General features: G+C 56.1%; 1 protein-coding gene across 2 annotated transcripts in view; it reads left to right on the top strand.

Annotated features, from left to right (window-relative positions):
* Positions 1-12,166, top strand: part of SMG6 (SMG6 nonsense mediated mRNA decay factor) — a 173,624-nt gene that overhangs the window by 97,203 nt on the left and 64,255 nt on the right. For both annotated transcript variants that reach the window (XM_029082026.2, XM_039914430.1), the window contains exon 13: positions 3,777-3,978. In XM_029082026.2, the coding sequence (XP_028937859.1) occupies positions 3,777-3,978 (202 nt within the window). The remainder of the gene's footprint in view (positions 1-3,776; positions 3,979-12,166) is intronic.

Here is a 12,166-nt window from a genome sequence, read left to right on the forward strand (position 1 = left end):
AACGATCGATTGAACAGAACCCCCGGCTAGAAACAACCTCATCCCGTGGCCTTCTAAGCGGCTCGGGTCCCCAGCTTTCCCTGAACTTCTGGCTAGGCCCGAGTTTCCCATTGTAGCTTGAGGAACTAACCCCAGCCTGGAGGGTTACGATCCCAAAGGGTTAATAACCCCAGCCCCCGAGTCAGTATCTCCCATACAGCAAGCCAAGGGTGGGGGTGGTGGGGGGCGTGTGTGTATGCGTGTGTGTTGGTCCATTTGCGTGAAATGTGTTTCCCCAATCACCTGGGCTGGGCTGCATTGTATCGGCCGGCAGCTGCACCGCACTCAAACTGACAGCTACATTAAACCCTGGAATTCTGAGGCAATAAAAAGTAAATTAACTCTTATTTTTTTCCTGTCCTGGTGGACTAAGTGAATGTGTGTCTGTGGGGAGGTGAGCGAGCCCTGGTTCTGAGGACACGCCTCAAGCTAACAGACGCCGGCCTCTCCCCCGCTCCCCCGAGCCGAGATCTGGGAGCGCCGGCCCCTCCCGGCCCCATCCGAGAGGCCGCTCTGGCCTGGTGTGTGGCGTGTTCTGCGGGGACAAGCAATCGGGTCACTCAGTGTCTTGGCTCGGGCAGGAAACCATCTGACCACCCACAGAGCCGACCTCTCCAACCCAGAGGCACGTTTGGAGGAGAGCCAGTTGGGGGTGCCTAGGTTCTAAGCCTGTCCCGTTCGCGGGCCTTCCTTCTCGCTGACCCCAGAGGCTTTGGCCTAAGGAGGCTCGTCTTTCACCGCCCTGGGCCTACCTTGTCCGCTCTACTCCGATTCGATCGATCGGGCGATCGCTCCTGCCGCAGCCCGTCGAAAGACTCCGGGGGCTTAGGGTGGCCGAGGGACTAGTGGCCACAGCAGGTGAGAAGCCGGCAGCTAAATTTGAACATCCGGTGGCGCGGACCCTCGCGGACAGCTACTCGAGGTCCCGTGGATGAGTCGCTCCCTAGGCCAGATTGAGTCACGGAAGGCAGGCACTCTGTCGCCTTCTCCAGAGGTGTCCTTTTTTGGATTCCCATCCTGGCCCAGCCTTCACCATCCTCTGCCTGCTTGCTCTTCTCGGGGCGGGGCAGGAGGCTCCAGCCGAACGTTCTCCCGACCCTCCCGGGGGTGAACTCGTCAATAAGTAGTATTCGTCTGAGCGTCATCCTGGGAGAGGGCCAACCCGGATGATCCCCGGATGGAGTCCCGAGGCCTTGGTTAGGGGCAAAAGGCAGACCCGGGCCGGGCACCCAGGCAAGAACCAGCAGGCTCTGGACGGATCGAGGGAGGACCAGAGTGTGGTAAACTGGAACCGAAAGGGGCCACGAGATTCCGCCTCTTGGGTCCAAGATGGTGGCAGAAGGGGATGGACCTTCCGCCAAGCCGAGCCCTTCGATGTCCCGCCACCTCTCCCTGTCGGAGAACCGCCTCCAACCCGTGCCTACCGGCGCTCTCAAGAGCGGGCCGGGCCGTGGCATCGCCCTGAGGCCCCTTGCCTTAACCCGCCATGCGGCCTGGGCCTGGAGTTCAACTGGGGAGACTTTTCACCTTCTCTCCCCACCCCGTCGTCTTTCCTGTTTGTTTGCTTTCCGAGTTGCGGGTCCGTGGCCGAGCGGTGCCTTCTGGCCGGGCCTCGCCGGGGCTATGTGACCGGACTCGGGCCGCAGGCCCGAGCCGCCCACGGGGCACCGGGGGAGGGGGGCCGGGGGAATGGAAGAGCTTCCGAGCCCCCGTGGGTCTCCCATGGGCAGAGCTAACCTCGGAGGCGGCCCTGAGCAGCCCTATCACATCCGGTGCTTGTCTCTGCAGCCGGGCCGGAGGATAAACTATCTGAGCTGTGGGGCAGTGCATCATTCCTCTTATTATTTTCTTCTCTGCAGATAGGGGTCGTGGAAAGTTCAGTTCCTTTTAACCCTCGAAGCTCTGTTTATTCTACAGCTGGTAGCCCGAACGCCGCGTTTCCCATTACATCACAAAGGGGCTCGGACAGATCTCTGCACAGAAACGTGTTGCAACTGTTTATTTTTTTCCATATTTAAACATTTCTGACAGCCAAACCCGGCTGAGCCAAAAGATGGAGCTTTGTGAATGAGTCCGGTTGCCGGTGTCTGTGGAGAGGGGAGCGCCCTCCCCCACCGGTACACCTAGCCTCCAGCGTGCGCGTCGGCCCGCACCCGGGGGGCGCGAGGCGGAAGGCTTCCCGCGGTACACGCGCGTTGACCGTGTGCCGTCGTGTGACCGTAGGAGCCGTGTTCCGCCCGGTTCCCCGGACACCCTCAGAAACAAGATGTTCCGTCTCACCGCGTCTTCCCAGTAGCGTGATTCCGGTAAATAGACCGGTGTGGGCTCCGTCCACCTGGAGCGGCTCAGAGAGCCCCAGGCCCTCCCCGGTTTCCTCTTGCCCCCTGCCGTCGGCTGTCCGGGCGGCCCCGTCCAGCTCAGCCCTGGCTCCTCTCGGGCCCGAGGGGCCTCCGCCTAGCAGGTGGGGTCCGAGTATAGGAGCTTTTCTCCGGGGACCCTCCGGGATATGCTGATTCTCCTGATTCTCTTCGCCCGATGCCACTCCACCTCGTGGATTAATTGTAAAATCTCTCATTATGGTTCTTTCCCCTGCTCTTCCTCCCCCCCACCCCGCCCTGTTGGCCTGGAAATCTCTCGTCTTTGGACTTCCCGGGTCACTGCCCTTCCCGGAAGCCTCAGCTGGGTGGCGGCCCGAGGTGGAGGAGAAACTGAATCCGCAGCCCTGCCCGAGCCCGCTCCCGGCCCCGGTTTGACTCTCGGGGCCGGGCCCCGGGCTAATGGGCTGCCGCGGAGACAGCAAGGAAGCCCGGGGTGCCCTGGTGGCTGCCGAAGCGAAAATCTGAACCCTAGGGGTTTGCCGGGTGTCGGGATGAACCCCACCCCTTAGGTGTCATCACGCCGCCCCCGTTCCCATCCCCACTCCCACACCCCGGCCCTAGACAGAGCCCGCCGTAAGGTGAATCGAGCTGTTTCCGGGCCTCCCTTTCGGCTTCGTCGCCGAGTCGGGTGGGGGCTGGCGGTAGAGACCCGGCCGTCCGGGGCGTGGGGCGGGGAAAGGGAAGAAAGAGCCACCACAGCCGGGGCGAGCCCGAGCGCCAGTGCAAATTTGAGCCGGTTTTTGCCGGGAGCTTCTGCCTCCACATTCTGGGAAGATCCTGTCAGGCCAGGAATGAGCGGCATTCATCCGGCTTGGAAGGAGGAAGAGATTCTGGAAGCGGGCTGGGGGGAATGAGAGCATGTGGCTTTCTCCCTCTGGGTCCGAGCCCCCTCCGCGGCCGTCCCGGGGGCAGGGGCGAGCGGTGAGCCAGGCGCCGGGGTGACGTGTCTGGGTGACATGTCCTTGGCAGGGCAGGAGCGGGGAGATCCTGAGAATTGCCTCAGGCACCACGGGTCTGAAGCAGCCCAGGGACCGTCCCAGGCCGTGTCTGGAGAGATACCACCGGCGGGGCCCGCGTTAGGCAACGGGTCCTTTAAATTCCTTCCCCCCTCCCCCGCCTCTGGTGGGGTTTAGAAGGGGCCCTAATCAATTTTAGCTCCGAGTGGATGGAAACACACCCAGATTGCTGCCATGGGCTCGGTTTTGGATCGAAAGCCCTGGCTCGCTCCGCAAGGTTTCCTGGCAGATGCCAGCGGCAGAGGAGGTTTGCAGAAATTCCCTCCCTGCTTGCGGGTGCGGAGAATGCCCAACTCATCCCCCCTCAGAGCCACTCATTCCCCGCTTCTCCCGTTTCTCCCAGGGTGACCGTGGACGTGTGGGCGACGCTGGCCGATTTCTGTAACGTACTGACCGCGGTGAATCAGTCGGAGGTGCCATTGTACAAGGACCCGGACGATGACCTCACCCTCCTGATCTTGGAAGAGGACCGACTCCTCTCGGGCTTCGTCCCCTTGCTGGCCGCCCCCCAGGACCCCTGCTACGTGGAGAAAACCTCGGACAAGGTCAGCACCGGGCCAAGCGCCCGTCCCCCTCCGCCCCTCCCCTCAATTCTCTGGACTTTTTTTATTCTTGGGAAGTTTTCTGTGCAAACGGAACACGATTAAGTCATTGAGGAGGGTGTTAAGGGAAAATATCGACCTTTTAGCCGCTGACATCCAGCTCTGTGTCATGAAAAAAAATCCTGTCGACTTCCTTTGGTGCGTGTGTGTGTGTATGTGTGTGGTGTGTGTGTGTGCTCGCTGGCATGTTGTATATACGATCATTTCCTCACTTGTTTAAATAGTGCAGCTTGTGTTGGCAGCGCTCTCACTCGGCTCCAAATGGTTTGCATCATGCTTAAAGCGCCCTCCTCCTTCTCCCCTCCCAGTCCCAACCTCCCCCCCCCCCCCCCCCCCCCAGCCCCCCGGCCACAAAACTCGGTACTAGGAAAGCGGCCAGGACTTTCTCCCTTCTCTAAAGAGGAGAGTGATAAATAGGTGACTAGAGAGAAGCAGACACCATGTGTTAACGTACAAAAGGCTTTTAGGAATATGAAGCATTCCCCACTGCCCGGTTTCTGTTTTCCTTCCTTTAAGGTCCATATTTTAACCTGTACTTCTCCTTGGCCGCTTGTTGATAAAACAACAAAAGCCGCTCCCCGTCGATACGGCGGGGATCGTGGGGCTTTACGGTTCTCTGATGGGTCGCGCCCGGCTGCAGGTGGAGGGGAGCGGCCCTCCCGTGTCCCCCCCGCCAACCCTGCCTACGCGGCATATGGAATGTGGGGGGAGAGGGAGCACCCGCTGCCGGACTCCCGGGGAGGGGAGAAGATGTCCTGGGCTGGGACGGTTCCGCGAGGGAGTAACGAGCCGTTGGGGTGGGAGGCTCTTTCCCGGGAGCGAGAAGATGGCTTCCCAAATGGCCATCTCTCTGCCTCGGAAAAGCTCGACTGGGACCAGGACTGCTGTTAAGGTGTGTCCCGCCGATGGCTTGAGGAAAAGAAAATGAGGAGGCCGGCGAAACGATGCTCCGGTCTCTTTCAGGGGACACGAGGGATTTTCAGCCCGTCTCCGCCTCCCCTGTAAAATGGAGCGCGGGGGCCCTGCCTGTCCTTGAGGGCCAGAAGTCGAAAGTTTAGGCCGAGCTCACGTGCTCCTCTCTTCCTTGTTTAGGGGTTCAGGCTGGGCCCAGCCCCCGCCTTTCCCGAGGGTCTCGGGGTGGTTAGCCTGGCGCCTGCGCCTCCTCACCTTCCCCTTTCAGTCTTTTCCAGTGCCCGCCATGCCACGACACCCCCCTTGGGGCAGCAGGGACTTCACCGGACGCTGGGGGCTCTTCACGATGGCTGTGCTGGTCGGGGGGGCACCGCTGTGGCTCTAAATTCACTGGGACAAGTAACTCCCTGTGTGAAAAGACCGCGTGGCTGTGGGAGCGTTACCCAGCAGTAAGACTCAAGACCTCTTCTGTCTTATTTCAATGATATTTGTTAAGCGCCCAAGCTAAGCGGGGTAGGTACAAGTTAATTAGGTAGGACACAGTCCCTCTCCCACATGGGGCTCGGAGCCTAAGTAGGAGGGAGAACTGGTATCTCCATTTTACAGTTGAGGAAGCTGAGGCGGAGGGAAGTGAAGTGACTCGTCCAAGGTCACACAGCAAGCACTTGGCAGAGCTAAGATTAGAACCCGGGTCCTTCTGACTCCTAGCCCCATTCTCTACTAGGCCACACTTGCTTATTGGTTCTACTCGAGGCCACCTCCACTCGAGTGCAGCAGGGGCCTCGGCTGGAAGCTGCGGTCCTGGGGGTCGGGTTGGCCGGGCCGGGCCGTAGATTGCCGCCCGGTCAGGGCTCTGCCTCGGTTGGGCCTGGGTGGGCGACCGGGTGGTACGGTGACTGGTGGGGAGGGCTACATTCGGGAGAAGGCCCCCTCCCCCTGCCAAGAAGTACCGTCGGGGCTCCCTTCTGGGCCCGCTTGGACCCAGGCTAGTCTCACTCTGGAGATTTCAATTTGGGTCAGACTGACCGGGACCAGAATCCGGATCGGGTTAAGCCAAGCTGGGAGACTCTAGCCGCTGTATGCCCCAGATCCCTTAACCTGGGGACCCGTTGACCGACAGGCTGGAAATGGAAGTGGGCATGGGGTCACAGGAGCTCCCAAAAATGATCTCTCCTGACACGTACAGGCCCGTGAGTTCTCCTGTGGGTTGTCCGGAGGGGAGGGACTAGTTGGAGGCGCGTTTGCCGCAGAGAGGAGACCAGAGGTCCCACCCTTGGCCTTCAGATGGAGAGCCTCTGAGAGAAAGTTGGGCCCGACGCTGGGATCGTTTCCCCTTCTCCCCCGGGCCGGCCTCGCTCACGCTCAGTAGGGGATGACGGCTGGGACTCGGGGTTGCTGTGAGTTTGGAAAGGTGGGTGTGTTCCGAGGAGGAGTTAAGATGAAAAGCAGAGTAACGATGCTCGGGACAGAGGTCCCTGAACACCACCCCCACCCCCCACCCCTCCGCCCCCCACCCCCGGATCACGTGCCTGAGGGGTGGCTAACTCTGACGGGTGGTTTTGGAGGTCGCCTACTGTGGTCGGTGGGTTTCAGATCTGGGCAGCGAAGGAGCAGGCCAGCAACTACCATGACAAACCCAAGCCCGCCCTGTCGCCGTCGGAGCCCACATCTCCCCACCGCCCCACTAGGCTAAAATGTGAAATGGCCAAGTGGTGTGATCTGGCCAGAGAGCAGAATGTAGCCCAGAGCCCTCCCTTCCTCCCCCCGTCCCCCCGTCCGCCCCCCCCCCCCCCCGCTTCGCCTGCGGTCGGGACGCACCCTCACCTCCGCCTCGTGATTGACAGGCCACAGAAGGCAGATGCATCTGAGAGAGGTAGCCTCCCCGGCCCCTCCGCTCACAAAAATAGGTCCTCGGGTGACAGATTCTAAATAAGGGAATGAGTAAATAGATTCACGGTCCCTTCTCGTGCTCGCCCACCCCCGAGCCCTTGCCCACCCGAAGGAGGCAGGAACCCTTTCCCTTCTCGTCGGGCCGCTCGGCGAAGCCGTCGTAGGTCGGGGAGCCTGTCGCGAAGCGGGGCCGGTCAGTGAGCCTGATTAGGGCCCTCTGAGACTCCAGCAAGCCCAGTGACCCCGGCGGGCCCCACTGGGTGTGGCCAACTGAGGCGGCTTGAGCTGTGGCACCTAGCCAGCTGGACAGGATCGCTGAAGATGGACGGACGAGGGAAAAGCCCCCGGGATCACTTGCTTACCAGACCTTGACCTCTCTATAATAAAATCTGAAAAGCAGTGTGGCCCAGTGGGTAGAGCACGGGCCTGGGAGTCAGAGGGACCTGGGTTCCGATCCTGGCCCCGCCACTTGTAAGCACTCAATAAATACCAATGATTGAGTGACCTCTTCAGTGACAGAGAATCAGAAGCCCGTCGGGCGTTCTTCGGCGCTTCGTTTCTTTTCGATTAATGCATTTCAGCTAGAGGAGGGAAACAGTGACCACAGAATAATAATAATAATAATAACAATAATGGCATTTAAGTGCTCACTATGTGCCAAGCACTTTTATAAGTACTGAAAAGGAATTTGTTAAGCATTTACTATGTGCTAGACAGTGTAGTAAGCACAGGGGGGAATTCAAGCAAATTGGGTCGGACAGTCCCACACTGGGCTCACGGTCTTAATCCCCAATTTACAGATGAGGTAACTGAGGCACAGAGAAGTTAAGCGACTTGCCCATGGTCACACAGCAGACAGATGACAGAGCCGAGATTAGAACCCATGACCTACTGACTCCCGGGCCTGTGCCTTACCCATTACAGCGTGTGCTTCTTCCCAGTCCCCGCAATCAACGGCACCATCTTGGGACTCTCCCTGATGACTCGGAGATGCCACCCAAGACTAGGTCCTAACTAGGATCCCCCCTGCGCACGCGCACACCCCCCCCCGCCCCCCCAACATCCTTCCCAGTAAGGCACCTCCATTAAGTGATGGTCCAGGACACTCTGTCTCTTTCCCAGCAGTTGTCCCCGGGCGGTTCCATCGTCGGGCGATTTCTGGGAGCGGGCCCATCGAGTCCGGGGACACCGCCCAGCCCCCGAGCCATCTTTGCCTGCGTGGGGCCTGCCCCGCTCATCCTGCAGTTTTCCAGATCCAGTTTATCTAGTCGTGCAGAGAACAACTCTAATTTTGGTTTTGGTTTTATTTTTTGTTTTGTTTTTTGCGTTTTCCCTGTTTTGGCCAAGAAAGGAGAAGAGAGTCCCCCAGCTATTATTCAGCCAGTCCGCGAGGTACCAAACGGGTGAGGGAATGGTGGAGAATTCTGTACAGTTGTGGGCGGTGAAGGAACAGGCCATTAACTACCCTCCCAGTTGCCGTCAGAACCCACTTCTCCCTATCACCTCACTCAGCTTAAATGTCGAACGGCCAAGTGGTGCCATCTGCTCAGAGGGCAGAATGTAGCCCAGAGACCTTCCCGCCCCATGTGTGCTACTGGACGAGGAAAGGCCGGGAGCGTGTGGATGGTTCAGTGCAAATCGTCCCCACAGTCGCAAAAACAGTTCAAGTGCACGTCTTCCTGGCTGTGGGCCATGCCTTTAGTATTCATTCATTCATTCATTCATTCATTCAATTCATTCAATTGTATTTATTAATTATAATAATAATGGTATTTGTTAAACGTTTACTGTATGCAAAGCACTGTTCTAAGCCCTGGGGGGGATACAAGGTGATCAGGTTGTCCCATGTAGGGCTCACCGTCTTAATCCCCATTTTACAGATGAGGTAAATGAGGCCCAGAGAAGTGAAGTAACTTGCCCAAAGTCACACAGGTGACGAGCGGCAGAGCCGGGATTAGAACCCCTGCCCTCTGACTCCCGAGCCCGTCCTCTTTCCACTGAGCCACGCTGCTTCTCGACAGTTACTATTTAAAAAAAAAAAGGGACACGCGACTTCAGTGTCCCTGTCCGTTGGTGTTGTCTTCTCTCCGAAGGACGACTCTTATTAGTTTCTCGGGCTGCTGGACCTTTGGCTACTAGTCATTTCCCTGTCTGCGGGTGCCACTCGCTCTTTTCTGGCTCTTTGGTTTTATACTTCAAATGAGCAGCGATCACTAGGAGCTAGGAGAGAGGTGGGCATGGAGAGGATTTCAAGGCTTTTGGTTAGCTAGTGCTGTATGCAATGAATTCTCCCACCTCACTCGTTCCAAACTTTTTGGGTTTCCCTCTGGATCTTTGGGATCTTGCCTTTGATTCTTAGACATTCAATGCAGTAATAACCAGGATCGTAATTTCACAACAGTAGGTCATTTTAGTGTACTTGCCTACTGCCCTCACGATTAAATTGCTGCAGGGTTAAAATTATTTTAGACCCAAATTAATCCGAGAAACAGCCGGAACCCACAAAAAATTGGTGGGGCATCAGACGTACGGATTTCTCTTCTCTCCCATCATCTGTGCACCTTTTTTTCGATGATATTTGTGAAACGCTTACCTTGTGCCAAGCACCTTACTAAGGGCTAGGGGAGAGACGAGCTAGTCATGTTGGACACGGTCCATGTCCCACGTGGAGTTCACAATCTTAATCCCCATTTTCCTGATGTGGTAAATGAGGCACAGAGAAGTGAAGTGACTTGCCTAACAGACACGTGGAGGAGCCAGGATTAGAACCCAGGTCCTCCTGACTCCCAGGCCCATGCTCTTGCCATTTGACCACAGTCCTCCTCACCTCTGTTTTTTGTCTTTGTTCTCCTCTAGATTGTCAACCGGTCTGGTCCCTCAGGACCCCCGTTGCTCAGCCTTCTCTTCCCCTTAGAATCCTCTTTTTTTGACCGTTCTCTTCTCTCTACTCGTTTTCTGTGAGCTCTGAGTTCAGGCCAGACAGTCAGACCTACCGACTACAAATTCTTCCCCATTGGCACAATGAACATTCTTCCTTTGCTCCTCCCTTTTTCCTCCTGACAGCAGAGGGTGTGACAGGATTTTGAATTACCTATATAGAAAGTGAAATGAATAATAAGGACAATAACGTTTTGAACTTACGTCGGCCTTTTACTTCCCGAAACCTTTTCACACCAGTTGCCTTATTTGTCTCCTGATAATTGTACGGAATGAAGTTGCGTGCGTGTCCTCCTAAAAATAAGGGGGCCTGTGCTTTTCGCGTGGCCTGGAAGACCTGAGTTCTAATCCTGGCTCCGTCGCTTGTCTACTCTGTGACCTTGGGCAAGTCACTTCACTTCTCAGTGCCTCAGTTACCTCATCTAGAAAATGGGGGTTAAGGAATGGGAGTCCCTGCAGGACACAGACTCTGTCCAACTTGACTGTCTCGTATCTACCCCAGACCTTAGTACGGCGCCTGGCACATAGTAAGTGATCAGTGTTGCGCACAGAGAATGTGTCTGCTTATTGTTATACTTTTCAGACGCTTAGGGCAGTGCTCAATAAATATGATTGAATGAAAGAATGAACAGATACCGTGAAAAAAAACCCACTGAAGTTAATGTACACCCAAATTTTTTTAAAAAATAATATTTTTACAGTGCCTCACTTGAGGAGGTAAACCCAGGAGTGCTTATTCAATCCAAGATCTTTTTTTCTCTTCTTTTCTTTTTTTAACTCTTTCATCCTTTGGCTCAGTCCTCGTGCAGAGTAGAAACTTGGTGGATCAGTTTCACTTCGAAGCCATGCCACCCGGCCCTTGGCATTAGTCCCACAACATAGTGGTTTTAATATTTCTGACCCCGAAGCCCCACCCACTACCCCCAGCTCCTCTCCTCAAAAACAAAGAGAGCTGCTTCTTTCCATCCAGTATTTTACCCCCAGCGAATGAAATAAACAAGTCCTTTTAGGATCTGTGCACCCATCGGTTAAGTTGGTTTGGCTTCTCCTCGTCCGGATGTTCTGATTTGCCGATCAGTGCCCGCTGCCAAGGTGGATGCCCGCAAAAGAGCAGCCGGTATTGCTTCACTGTCCCGAGGCCTCCGCGGTGCCACTTTCCGTTATGACTCTTGGGTTAAAAGCATTTCCAAGCCAGAGCTGGAAGGAGAGGAGCTGTGCCCGGCTGGGTCTGCCCTTCCGATGACTCTGGGAAAGGAAGCAAATTCACTGCTTCCTCATCCCTGCCTGGAAAATGGGGTCATGGGCCCTTTCCCTATCTGTGTCCGGGACCATGTGGGGAGCCAGCAAATGCTGACCTCGTCGCTCAGTAGCATCCACTGAGAGTCCATTTTGAAGAGGACAGTAGCATTAGCAGACCTGACTCCTGCCTTCAGGGAGCCCACAGTCTAGCAAACTTTACAGTCCTCAGCAAGGGTTCAGTTACAAACTCAAAGCACGGGTCTGGGAGTCAGAGGGACCTGGGTTCTAATCCTGGCTCCGTCACTTGTCTACCTGGGTGGCCTTGGGTGAGTCACTTCACTTCTGTGTGACTCAATTACCTCATCTGTAAAATAGGGACTGAGCCCCAGGGGGGACATGGACTGTGTCCAACCTGATTAGCTTGTAGCTACCCCCGCGCTTAGTACGGTGCCTGGCACATAGTAAGCACTTAACAAGTTGTTAAAAAAACAATTTCTCTGGGTCGTCCTGGGGGGAAAGAGTGCCAACTTCTGGATCACCTTCTTCAAGTGTTTTTAACGTGGGTCCACCTCCCCAGTTCACTTGCTCTTATGCTTGATGTGGCTTTTATTTTCCTTAAAATATTGATTGCAGAGCAAGAGCCGGGGTCCCTTGTCCTTCTCTTTATTTGGGAGAAACAGACGATTTTCTGGTCTAGTCCTTAATTCATGGAAGGGAGTGCTCATCATTAAGCGGAGGGAGCTCAGCACATGTTGACTAACTGTTCCCCTCTCCCTGGATTTTCGGATGTATCCTCATAACGCCAAATTTCCCGTAATTCTAAAGAAAATGAGCTACAGGACTGAGCCATTCCTCGATCCTCTTCCAGCTGGGGTGTTGTGATTCCTCACTGTAAGCTCTTTCCAGGCAAGGAACGTGTCTGCTAACTCTGTCGTACTGTACTCTCCCAAGCGCTTAGTACTGTGCTCTCTGCATACTGTAAGTGCTCAGTAAATACCACTGATTACTGTCTGTGAACGCGGATATCAGTCTAACAGCTGACCCCTGTCCAGGGGCACTCCAGGGAGGGGTCACTCTCCTGGGTGCAGGATAGTTGTATTTCGGGAAGGCGTATCTGAGGCAGGGAGCTGTACCTGCGGCAGTGAGAATCACG

This window comes from Ornithorhynchus anatinus, chromosome 17 (assembly GCF_004115215.2).
Source record: "Ornithorhynchus anatinus isolate Pmale09 chromosome 17, mOrnAna1.pri.v4, whole genome shotgun sequence".
NCBI classification, from domain to species: Eukaryota; Metazoa; Chordata; class Mammalia; order Monotremata; family Ornithorhynchidae; genus Ornithorhynchus; species Ornithorhynchus anatinus.